The 12460-nt window shown below is 33.0% G+C and overlaps 3 protein-coding genes across 3 annotated transcripts in view; 1 reads left to right on the top strand and 2 right to left on the bottom strand.

The window, feature by feature from the left end:
* LOC142349650 (putative tRNA N6-adenosine threonylcarbamoyltransferase) overlaps window positions 1-2876 on the bottom strand; it is a 55315-nt gene extending 52439 nt beyond the window's left edge. The window contains exon 1 of the mRNA XM_075401368.1: window positions 2473-2876. Within this exon, the coding sequence (XP_075257483.1) occupies window positions 2473-2713 (241 nt within the window). The 5' untranslated portion in view covers window positions 2714-2876. The remainder of the gene's footprint in view (window positions 1-2472) is intronic.
* Window positions 1-12460, top strand: part of LOC142349649 (elongation factor Tu-like) — a 317975-nt gene that overhangs the window by 94832 nt on the left and 210683 nt on the right. The gene's annotated exons all lie outside the window — the stretch shown is intronic.
* The window catches only part of LOC142349646 (zinc finger FYVE domain-containing protein 1-like), a 482388-nt gene continuing 472913 nt past the window's right edge, over window positions 2986-12460 (bottom strand). The window contains exons 16-17 of the mRNA XM_075401359.1: window positions 4795-4923; window positions 2986-4428 (exon numbers count right to left, since the gene is read on the bottom strand). Coding sequence (XP_075257474.1) covers window positions 4193-4428; window positions 4795-4923 — 365 coding nt within the window. The 3' untranslated portion in view covers window positions 2986-4192. The remainder of the gene's footprint in view (window positions 4429-4794; window positions 4924-12460) is intronic.

Here is a 12460-nt window from a genome sequence, read left to right as displayed (position 1 = left end):
ATCTATTTCCTGTTTCGGCGTGACCAAAATCACTACTCCAATTTGACTTCAAAAATCATGAAAATGTGTGAACAGATCTAAAAAAACATAGCCGGAAGAATTCCGGAAACGACTCGTAGGAGAAAATTGCCCATCCTTATGACTAAACAACTGAACAACTATTGTGAACCCTGATCTTCAACAAATGCCATAAAAAAATTAAGGAAAAATAGAGACGGCATTCAAAAATAAATTGAAAAAACTAACTCAATTTTTTTAACTGGAGTTTTTTTTGATAGTACAAGGGAACATAAAGCCGAAAAAAGTTCCTTAGCAATTAGAGCAATGAAAAACTCGCAAAACAATGGGCAAGTCATAGAAGGCTAAGAAATTGGTCCAAGATTAAAAAAAAGAATAACTTAAAAAAAAATAAGAAAAATGGATTAAATTTCTCAATTTTTCTGACAATTTTTCTCAGAAAAAAAATGAGTTATACCAAGAAAACTTTAGCCAATTGTTATCTGAATATTTCTAAAGTAACATGCTTCTATCCAAATCCCATTTAAAGCATTAACACAAAAAAAACAGGCAAAAAATCATTAAATTTCGTCTAAAAATCAGCAAAAATGATCAAAATCTGCAAATTAGCATTAAACTCAAATTTACTGTTTGAAACCTTCAAATCCTACCAGAACCATCAAAAGTTGCAAAAAACTGCTTCTAAAAGCCGCACGTAAACAAAAAAAATTCGCTCGCTTAGAGAAAATATTTTTCACACATCAATTTTTTGCGCTCTCAAAAACAGCGGTATGAACAAAAACCACTCTCTTTTCGCTCCACTCTTCACTTTTTTTCACCTCCAAAATTTTTCCACGCGTTTCAATTCCCGCTTCAAAAATCACTCCAATAAAATTAATTGAAGATAACCGGAAAATTCCGGAAACGACTCGAAGTGGAAATCCATTTAATCGCCATCCAACCACTCATCAGACAAAAGGTGCCTCCAATATTTTAGGTTTATGAAACACAACCATAAAACAAAAAAAAGTAAACAATAAAATCAAATGTGTTAAAATATGATTATTAAAAATCTGATAAAACTTTGTTATAACTCGAGATCCCGAAAGAACTATTTCATCAAAACTTATTTCATCAAAACAATTAGCTCTTAGTAACACCACTTATGTGAATTTTTTTTAAATACTTGAGGCCAAATTATGAAAAAAATCTTAACAACTTGCACTAAAAAAACTGAAAAAAGTTAATAAATTTTTTGATTTTACAAAAGCATATAAATCCAAAGAAAAATTCCTTTCATCCAATCGGGTATACAGATGCTCGCAAAACAATACGTAAGTCATAATAGGCTAAGAAACTTGTCTAATAACCAAAAAAAACTGCAAAAAGTTAAGAAAAATAGTTCCAATTTTCGTCATTTTTCTCAATAAAAAAATGATTCATATGCACAAAACTGTAACCAATCGTTATATAAACTTTACTTAAGTAGAAGGAGTCTTTTCGATACCCATTTAAGCCAGTAAAACAAAACAATCGTCAAAAAACGCAAAAATTAGCCCGAAAATTAGCAAAATACATGAAAAACCTCCAAATTAGCATTAACCTCAAATTAACTACTTGAAACCTTCAATTCCTATCAGAACAAGCCTAAAACTAATACAATATTATAATCAAACCTCATAACCATCGTCAGTTGCAAAAAACTGCTTTGAAAAGCCGCACGTGAACAAAAAAATTCGCTCGCTTAGAGAAAATTTTTTCACACATCAATTTCAGCGTTATGAACAAAAACCACTCTTTTCGCTCTGCTCTTCACTTTTGTTCAGCATCAAAATCACTCCAAATTTTTTCACGCGTTTCATTTCCCGCTTCAAAAATCACTCCAATAAAATTGATTAAAAAAGGACTTCTCCAATACTCCTCTTCGAGTCGTAAAAAGGACTTCTCCAATACTCCTCTTCGAGTCGTAAAAAGACAGCGCCCCAATGCAATTCAAATTCTTTGAATTGTAAAAAACCAAGAGCACCGCAATAAAGCTCCGCTCATCTTACAGCTTCGCAGCCATAAAAATACATTTTGCGTTGACAGGTAAAAGCTCAGGAACATTTGCGCTGAAAAATACAAGACTGTAAATTACAAGACTGCGGAGAAAAATACCAGACATTTATATAAAAGGAGTCAAAAACACATCTAACGACGTCGAAAGAAATGATATCAAACAATTAGGAGAAAAACGATGTCAACTGGAATTTCAGAAGTTGAGTAATGATGTTCACGTATCGGATTAATGTTTGGGGTAAATTGCTGCCAATTTGAACGCTCATTTGAATTCCGCAGTCTCTAATTCTAGAAAAGAACGATTTAGCGCGCGCAAAAATTAAGAATTCAAGGGTTAAAATTAAAATTTGAAATGAAAAGTCAGAAAATCTGTCTGACAAAATATTGAGAGCAATTAACATTTCATACACTACAAACCTGGTCCTTTTGTGTACGCAATTGCATCAATCTCTTTAAAAGTAATCTTTGCCTTCTGCAAAGCCTCCTCTAAAATGGGCATTATCCACTTCTGGTGATGTCTGGCTGTTTCACGCGGAATAAATCCCTCACCCGGCGGAGTAATATACGTATGTCTGGGATTCGAGAGAACTTCGCCATCACGAATAATTCCGATTCCAATCTTGTTAGCACTGCCTTCGAACCCAATAATGGTCGGCATTTGGTATGAAAAAATCAGTCAGTGAGTAAATAACAAATGTTCAAAATCTGCTACAGTTTCAAAAAGTTCAAACACTTGCAAAATTTTATCAAGTTTTTGGTGCACAAGTAGCAATTGCGTGTACACAAGGTTAGACAAATTTGATCTGAAAAGAAAGTGAACAAACTACGAATAAGCATTTTTACCATCTTTCATTGTTGTCTTTGGTGCATGTATGTAGTATACGTTTGACCGCTCGTTGTAAAAGTGCAAAACCAGCGTTTAAAACTGAACATTTTGATAATATCGTCAATTTATTGAAACCAACTCAATTAGAATGAAAGTTCTGACCAACTCAAATTTCTGAATGACCACCAGCACAAATGAGTGAACAAAGAAGTTGATTTATTTAAATGACGTAGTATATATACTAAACTACAATAGGGAATGTAAGCAAAAGGATAGACTGACTAAACACTGTAATCTACGTGAAAAACAATTTAAATTTAGCAAAATATTTAAATATGATCCCGCACGTAAATGAGCAATTGGTATGACTCACTTGCATTATGCAAATAATCAGCAAAACTAATCTACTAAAGGCCGAAGTTGACTGATTTTAACCAAATCGCAAATCAAAGTCCAATTAACTCACTTTTTGAATGTAACATTGGAGAGAATCAATTTCGGCCAGCGCCAAAAATCTGCCTATTGTGCAGACAAATAATCAAATGGTATTTACGAGTCCAAAATGTTCATTGTAGAAATGACAATTAGGAACAGACTTACGCCCCGAAGCAATTTTGGGACTGTTTTCTCTACCCTGGTGAACATGATAATCATCTTCACACCCCCTTATTGGTAGTATAATCTAATGGCCTTGATGACAGGTTATAAAATTAATTCATACTGTCAATGCATTATGATAAAAACTTATATCGAGGGTAGAATTGGACTTACATTGTACAATAAAAACTATATTTGATATCACGTAGATTTGACAAGTTTAAACCACTAAAATTAAACCTATTTTTTTTGATAAAGCAGCATTGAGAAAACATCTAGAACTCCAGAGCAAACGTCACTACTTATATAGTTAGTAGAACATACCCATGATGCTCCACCATTTAATTGTCCAATTAATTTCTCCCGATTTTAAGTAAAAAGAAATGAGCTCCTAATCGTAACAAACAACTTCAGAACAAAGTAGTCCAACTTGGCCGTTTCTTTATGGTAATTACTGTGACTTGATGCATTAGCAGTGATTATTGGTAATTTCATAGAAGCCACAATAGAAGCACAAATGTAAATTTAATTGATCTTATTTCCTTATTGACATCATATCCATTATTTAACTGCTCGAGTTCGTCATGATATTGATAGAATGTTTGCATTTATCTTGTTCCACTTAATCGCAGATAGCAAAACCATCCAACAGCAATGCATATTGGGAATTAAACAATCAACGATCCTGATCCGCTCCGCTCCATCACATTTTCCTCACGAGAATACACCTGTTTTGAAGCACTGATTACACACCCTGACAGGGTAATCCCAGCCTCTAATCGGAACAGGCACTCTGTGTGGTGAGCATGGATCACAGACTCCGTTGCCACAGCAACGACAGTGGTGGAATCGTAGCTTTACAGGATCAAACAGTCGCTCACAGCAAAAGCAATTGGTCAGTTTGCTATCTTCAGTCCAGTACGCAGGTCGTGTGTAGTCCAACACGGTTGCTAAACAACAAATTAATGCACTAATTGAAATGGATTAAATCTATGCATGTGACGATACAAATATTATGTTAAAACTTTGAACTACATTTTTCGAAACTTAAAATTGGACGTTTCCTTCATTTTATATCATTGTCAAGTTTTCAATTCTTAAGATGTACAGCAGCAAGCATTTTCCTTCTACAAAAAGCCATTCCCTTAGATCTTTAAAATCTACGACAAAGTTGGACAAAGTTCTGCTTGATATCATTTGGTTAATATAACAAGCAGTTCCGCAACAACGTAATTCATCCTTTAGCCTCAACTGTTTTCAATGAAAGATCTTTAGACGAATAGTTGAGAATAACCACGAATTTACCACGAGTTTACCTTTTGGTATTTCGACAGCAGATGAGATGACGGCCACTGAGCTCCTGACTGCCTCCGTAATTATACGTGGCTTCACTTGCTGATATGCACGCTCATCAACAACCACCCCCTTTGCACTATCTTTGTCTGCTGAAAAATTAAATGTTGAACTCAACCAATGTCAAAAACGACTAACCGACTATCGTAGGAAGAATTGCTCTCGACAGGCGAGGTTTGGTTTTGCTTATGGGTACCTTGAGCTTGGGAGGGCCTGGAGGATTAGGCGCGGTGAGAAAATTTCATCTGCGCTATCGTTGAAACTAGTTTTATGCCCTTAGGTGTCACATAAGTATTGCAATTTGAAGACGATCTCAACATGATGTAGTGTACTGTCGACACTCATACAAAGGATGAAGGCATTAGTGTTCCCAACAGACCCTATCCCTTAAATTGAGAAGTAGAATTAGCTTCCACGCACTTTCGATACAAACAATCCGCGAAAAAATTGGGTGTCAGGACAAAATACCCAAGTAGTAATAGTTAAGCAAGAGTGGGGGGGGGGGTAAAAGGAAGTACCTATGTATTAAGATTAGGTATAGCCCATTTTCGCTCAAATTCCAAGGAAGTACCTCACAGCATGATACCCAAGCTGTTCACACGAGGGGGATTAGCAAGTTAATCCCTTAATATTAAATTAGGTCATTTACTCATTCCCAAATTGCACTTTAATAAAGTAAATTTTCAAAGACGTACCTCACAGCAGGACTCCCAAGCTGTTATCTCAAAGGGGATTAGTCAGGTAATGTTTTAATATTAAATTAGATAGGGTGACTCATTTACACTACGTACGGTTTACGTGATTTCCAAAGATGTACCTCACAGCATGATACTCAAGCTGTTCAAACGAAAGGGATTAGCAAAATAGTGCCTTAACATCGAATCAGTAAGGTCACTGACCCCCTAACATATTAAACTTTTATAATGTAAATTTTCAAAAGTGTACCTCACAGCATGATCCCCAAGCTGTTCACACGAGGGGGATTAGCAAGATAGTGCTTTAACAACAAATCAGTAAGGTCATTGCCCCCTACCATATTCAACTTTAATAATGTAAATTTTCAAAAGTGTACCTCACAGCATGATACCCACGCTGTTCACACGAAGGGGATTAGCAAGATAGTGACTTCATAACAAATTAATAAGGTCATCGACCCCCTACCAAATTACATTTTAAGAATGTAAATTTCCAAAGATGTACCTCCCACATGATACCCAAGCTGTTCACACAAAGGGGATTAGCAAGGTAATGTTTTAATTTTAAATTAGATAGGATGACTCATTTACATTTACGTACGGCTTAGGTGATTTTCAAAAATGTACCTCAGAGCATGACACCCAAGCTGTTCACATGAAAAGGATTAGCAAGATAGTGCCTTAACAACAAATCAGTATGGTTATTGACCCCCAACCATATTACACTTTATTAATGTCAATTTCCAAAGACGTACCTCACAGCATGACACCCAAGCTGTTCACAGGAAAGGGATTAGCATAAATCATTTTGTACACAACTTTCATTGTCTTAAAAAAATGTTTTATAAGATCTCATTGGCTACGAAGTTTTTCGTTCCCTATTGTTCTTGTTTATACTTAAGTTTCATTGGCTCCACATTTCGAGGTTTTTTTTAGATGTTTCAATCATTTGTTTCTTTCCCCTTATTTTATTCAGTTACCCTTATTCATCCAGAGTTTCTTATTTGTTGATTCCAGATTCCATATTTTGCTCAATTCACCAAAAGTGACTACCAAAATTAGCAATTCTATTTACAGTAAATCTAATTCAAAATTCTAGACTGCTAATCATTTTTTAATAATCTAACCTAGAAAAAAGAATGTCTCTCGTTGTGTTTGATATTGAGTGCTTGGAGGGGCAAATTGTTAAGGAGTCGGGTGTTTTCAAGGACGGAATTGTATTAGGATACAGTTTCCTTCCACCCAAAGACTACAAACCTACTTTTCAAGCAAAGTGGAACACTAAAAATTTACATGGGATTAATTGGAACAGTGGAAAACTGGAATATACTGAGTTGTCATCAATCATTCACCAACATTGTTCACCTACAACTGAATACTTTGCAAAGGGGTTGGAGAAGTGTAATCTCCTCTTAAAATACTTGTGTAAAGATGTGGAGAATCTAGATGATCTTGGTTGTCCAAAAGTTTCCAAACTTCTCAACAACTTGGATACTGACTGGGATTGTAGCAACTATCCGTATCGACACCAAAAAACCTTTCACTGTGCAGAGAAGAAAGCTTATGCATACGGAATTTGGACTCTTGATTTTTTTGATAATGTATTGTATTTGTGATTTCTAATTGTATTTGTGATCGTTTTGTAATTAAATGTTTTTGTTTTACTACTTTTTAAATCAGAGAAAAGTCGCATTTGAAGATCATTTGCTGAGTACAGATTACATGATTAGATAAAAATGCCAGAAATGCACGTTTCAAAATAATAAAAGATACGTCTTCTTAAATTGAGAAACAAAAAAAACTAAGTTTAAAAAGACGCTTTTTTCATTGTCAGTTTTTTAAATTTTTTAATGTATAATTTTAAGTATTGTTCTTGTTTATACTTAAGTTTCAGTGGCTCCATATTTCGAGGCTTTTTACGATATGTCAATCATTTGTTTCTTTCCCCTTACTTTATTCAGCTCCCCTTTGATAATGTCAATTTGCAAAGACGTACCTCACAGCTTGATACCCACGCTGTTCACACGGATTGGACCAGCAAGATAATCCCTCAATAACAAATTAGGTAGGTCATTGACCCCTTCCCACATTACACTTTACTAATGTCAATTTCCCAAGACGTACTTCACAGCAGGATGCCTAAGCTGTTTACACGAAGGGGATTAGCAAGATAGAGACTTAACAGCAAATTAGTTAGGTCATTCACGTTTTCTCATATTACATTTTACAAATGTCAATTTACAAAGACGTACCTCACCGCATGATGTCCAAACTGTTCACACGAAATGGATTAGCAAGATAATCCCTCAATCACACATTCCAATTCTTAAGGGAAGAAAGACACACCTATCCTCAAAAATACACATTTATTGGCAACAAACACTCAATTCTTGACACGAAACATCCAATTATTGCCAAAAATAGCTAAATGTTGAAAAAAATACCAAATTCGTAGCAAAAGAACCAATTCTAGCCCGAAAATACTCGTTTCTAGTCCAGAAATACTCCATTTTAAGCAAAAATTACACAATTCTTATGTTAACAAAAATTCGTAGTTCCTGCCAAAAAAACCCAGGTCTAGCAAAAACTGCGCAGTAATTGCCAAACGCACACTCAAATCTTCCCGAAAAATACCGATTTTTACCACAAAGTGGAGATATCTTGTCAAAGAACAACCAAACTCCACCCAATTTGTTAGAATTTTTAAAAAATACCCAAATAGAAAACGAAATAACAAAAAATCATCAAATATTTATCCCAAACATATCATAAATTAGACAATCTTGCCATTATCTGTATTTATCAAATTTCTTCCCGACAATCCAATTATTTAGTGACCTGACAAACATCAACTTTAGACATCGTCTTTTGTGATGATGAATCTTCTCCGCTGATTGATATAGGTTTTATGAGCACAAACTTGTCACGAATTATTTACTGTCGTCTAAAATTAGTCATAAAATGCATCAGTTTAATCATAGTAGTTCAACAATTACGTCCTACTATCTTCAAAATTACGAACAATTAGGTGATCTCATCCATGTAGGTGGGTCACTGACCTCTTTGAGAAAAAGTTTAGTTCAACTACTTCGTATGATTGCCACAATTGCGGATATCCAGGCATTGTATGGGCTCATTGAACTAATGTGAACAAAATATAATCCACACTAACGGCAATATGATTTTTCATACTTTATCAAAGCATGCAGAGCTCACGTGATATAAGTCTTACTCATAGTATCGTAATAATTACGTCACTATTGCGTCATAATGAATTCAGTTTTTTTGTCATACTGTATAAACAAAAGTCCAATTCATTGTGCTTCTTTTTTCCTTCTGTTCAACAGCTCAACAAAAGCTAGCTTTCATTCTTATCTTGAGACAATTTCTTGCTCCTTCTGTTGCAAAACCAAGTTATCATTTATAAACCCTTAGGTGAATATTCGTCATCTCCAGGACCTCTTCCTATTTCCCATTCCACGTAAGTCATTTCTGTTATGAAATATGAAAACAAGCAAGAAAAAACAAACAAATGGCCATTTTTATCATCGTACTCATTCGTAAATAGCATATTAATTCTTCAGTGAGAAACATTCACCAATACGGGTAATTTATCCTTAGCTTTAGTTTTTTTTAGTATTTCAACCGTCTTCAACCAAAAAAAGGCTGAAATAATGAACATCAAATCTGTGAAATTGAACGAAAATCTCAAAGCCCACATCTTCTTCCCCGATTTCAATGATGATGTTGCAATTATAAAGGAGAGAAAAACTTGCTACGGCTGGGTAGCTGATCCTCCATTCTCAATTCCGAGGCAGCTCCTGGTCTTCATTATTGCTATCGAGAATTTGCCTGAAGTCTCTGTTCCATACAAACAGACAACTGTAGACTTCTACAAAAACCGCATCGAAAACACAAATTTGCAAGTGTCAGACAACATGGAACTGAGCAGATCAGTCCGTGAGCAATTCTGTGATTATGAGTTGTCCTATAGACCAATGTATGAAAATCAACTGTGATTTTTTGAGGAGGAGAGAGAACTTAAATTTCTCTGGTGTGTGTCTGACGAGTATGACAATTTGCAGGAGCATCAACCTCATCGGGATTGTGACGACTGGGAAAATGGGTCGTTGACAGAGAGTATCACTGCAAGTATAGAGGAAGAGAACGCAATTGAGCTCAAGTTTAGCAGCAAAAATTGCGACAAGGCAGTCCCCTTCTTGTATATTTCTACCGAAACTGGACAAGATACAACGAAGGAAGTACAAGGAGCATCCACTGTTGAAAATACTTCACTCAATTCTGCCGAAACCATCCTCATTAAAGTACTCGATGAATGTGCAGATAACCAAGATCATATTTTTTCTCATGATGCAATTGAAGTAATATCTGAAAAAACTTCCCTCAAATGTGAGCAACCGGCGTATTGTACACAAAATACAGTCAAGAGAAGGGCTCCTGATGTCAATAACCCTGAGAGAGGGAAGTAGAAAACCAGAAGTTGATCACAAGAAAGAAAAAATGTGTCCTCCATCGGGCAAATTGAGACGACATACTGAGTTATATGGTAACTACACTAGCAATCTGAGAAGTTATTCCTTTTGCAGATTATTTTTGTTTGTATTTCCTGTATGATTTCATATCTGATACTAGTATTTTTAGTGACGACTGATTGACTGAATAATTTGAAATGTTCTGTTTTACACTTAGAAAAGCTGAAGCTCATGTATGCTTTTGAATTAATACTTTGATACTAATATTTAATTGAGTTTTAAAATGCATTTTCGAAAACAATTTTTATCATAAGTTCAATTTTGAATTTAAATATTTATCGAAAAAAGCTTGTTTTGTAATGTCTGCTTTTTTCTCAAAAATGGGGGTTAGTAGTCGTTGCAGAGACTGTGAAGTTGATTGGAAATAGTTGGGATGCAAATGATATGGTTATCAGATAATGGACCGTAGTCGACTTTCGGACATACGACCACAAAATATCTGTAAGGTTTTCGTGTAGATAGATTTATTAACAACAGGTTTTCAAGTCCCTGAATGAGCTGAAAGACCAGATTTTTGAGGTAGAAATGAGCAAGACACGTATTGCACATAAAGCACCAATAATTGTTGGGTTCTTTATCCTCTTGTACGCCAGAATTACAATGTTGCAACTTAAAAACCATTTCTTATCCTCTTTCTGCGATACAAACAAATATGAGTTGATTAAATGGATAATGAGTCTTTACTTGGCACGTAGTGAGGAAAAATTTGACGAATTCAGTTGACCAGAAATACATCAAGTGTGGTACTGGATGATGCAAAGCGATTGCAGTAATAACTTCGCAGCAGACTCTAGCAACAGTTGTTTACCACGAATACTATACCATAATCATGGAACCTTTGATAAGAGAACACCTGGTTTTTGTAAAGAAGAATTTTCGGTTAAGAAATTTTAGATATCGATACATACATATCATTAAGTATAAAATTTACAAGTTTTTTAAGTGGAAAACCATTTCCATTAGTTTTTTTTATTGTTTTGAAAAAAAAATGTATTACTAAAGAAAAATCTTTTTAAAAAATGTAATTTTTATAAGGTTTTTAACAAAAAAATGTAATTTTAGATGTTTTTTATCTATTTTTACAATTTTCAGTTTTTGAAGTTTTCTTCAAGTTAAATTTTCAATTCAATTGTTTTTTTTATTTAAAAAATGTTGTTTTACTAAAATAATTTTTTTCAAAAATGACGTTTTTTACATAAGGTTTTTAACCAAAAATGTAAATTTTGTTATTTTTTATTTTTCTATTTTTACAATTCTCAGTTTTTGATTTTCTTCATGTAAAATGTTCAATTTAATTGTTTTTCTTAATTAAAAATGTTGTTTTACTAAAATAATTTTTTTTCAAAAATGTCGTTTTTTACATAAGGTTTTTAACCAAAAATGTAAATTCTGTTGTTTTTCATTCTTCTATTTTTACATTTTTCAGTTTTGGAAGTTTTTTTCTTGTAAAATTTTCAATTTATTTGTTTCTTTAATTTAAAAAAATGTTGTTTTACTAAAACAATTTTTTTTCAAAAATGTCGTTTTTTACATAAGGTTTTTAACCAAAAATGTAAATTTTGTTGTTTTTCATTTTTCTATTTTTACATTTTTCAGTTTTGGAAGTTTTTTTCTTGTAAAATTTTCAATTTAATTGTTTTTTTATTGAAAAAATGTTGTTTTACTAAAATAATTTTTTATCAAAAATGTCGTTTTTTACATCAGGTTTTTAACCAAAAACGTAAATTTTGTTGTTTTTCATTTTTCTATTTTTACATTTTTCAGTTTTGGAAGTTTTTTTTCTTGTAAAATTTTTAATTTAATTGTTTTTTATTAAAAAATGTTGCTTTACTAAAATATTTTTTTTCAAAAATGTCGTTTTTTACATAAGGTTTTTAATCAAAAATTTAAAATTTCTTGTTTTTTCATTTTTCTACTTTTACATTTTTCAGTTTTGGAGTTTTTACACCCCCCAGCTCTGCTTAACTATTACTACTCTGCTTAACTAATGCCAGAAATGCACGTTTCAAAATTACTATTTTCTTTCATGTAAAATTTTCAATTTTTTTTATTAAAAAATGTTGTTTTACTAAAACAATTTTTTTTTTCAAAAATGCCGTTTTTTACATAAGGGGTTTAACCAAAAATGTATATTATGTTGTTTTTTTATTTTTCTATTTTTCCATTTTTCAGCTTTTGAAGTTTTTTTCATTGTAAATGAAAAAACTTCAAAAATTGAAAATGGAAAAATAGAAAAATAAAAAAACAACATAATATACATTTTTGGTTAAACCCCTTATGTAAAAAACGGCATTTTTGAAAAAAAAATTGTTTTAGTAAAACAACATTTTTTAATAAAAAAAATTGAAAATTTTACATGAAAGAAAATAGTAATTTTGAAA

Source organism: Convolutriloba macropyga, chromosome 11 (assembly GCF_964194025.1).
Source record: "Convolutriloba macropyga chromosome 11, txConMacr16.3, whole genome shotgun sequence".
Taxonomy (NCBI): domain Eukaryota; kingdom Metazoa; phylum Xenacoelomorpha; order Acoela; family Convolutidae; genus Convolutriloba; species Convolutriloba macropyga.
The sequence above is the reverse complement of the archived record's forward strand: the minus strand, read 5'-3'. Positions and strand labels throughout refer to the sequence as shown.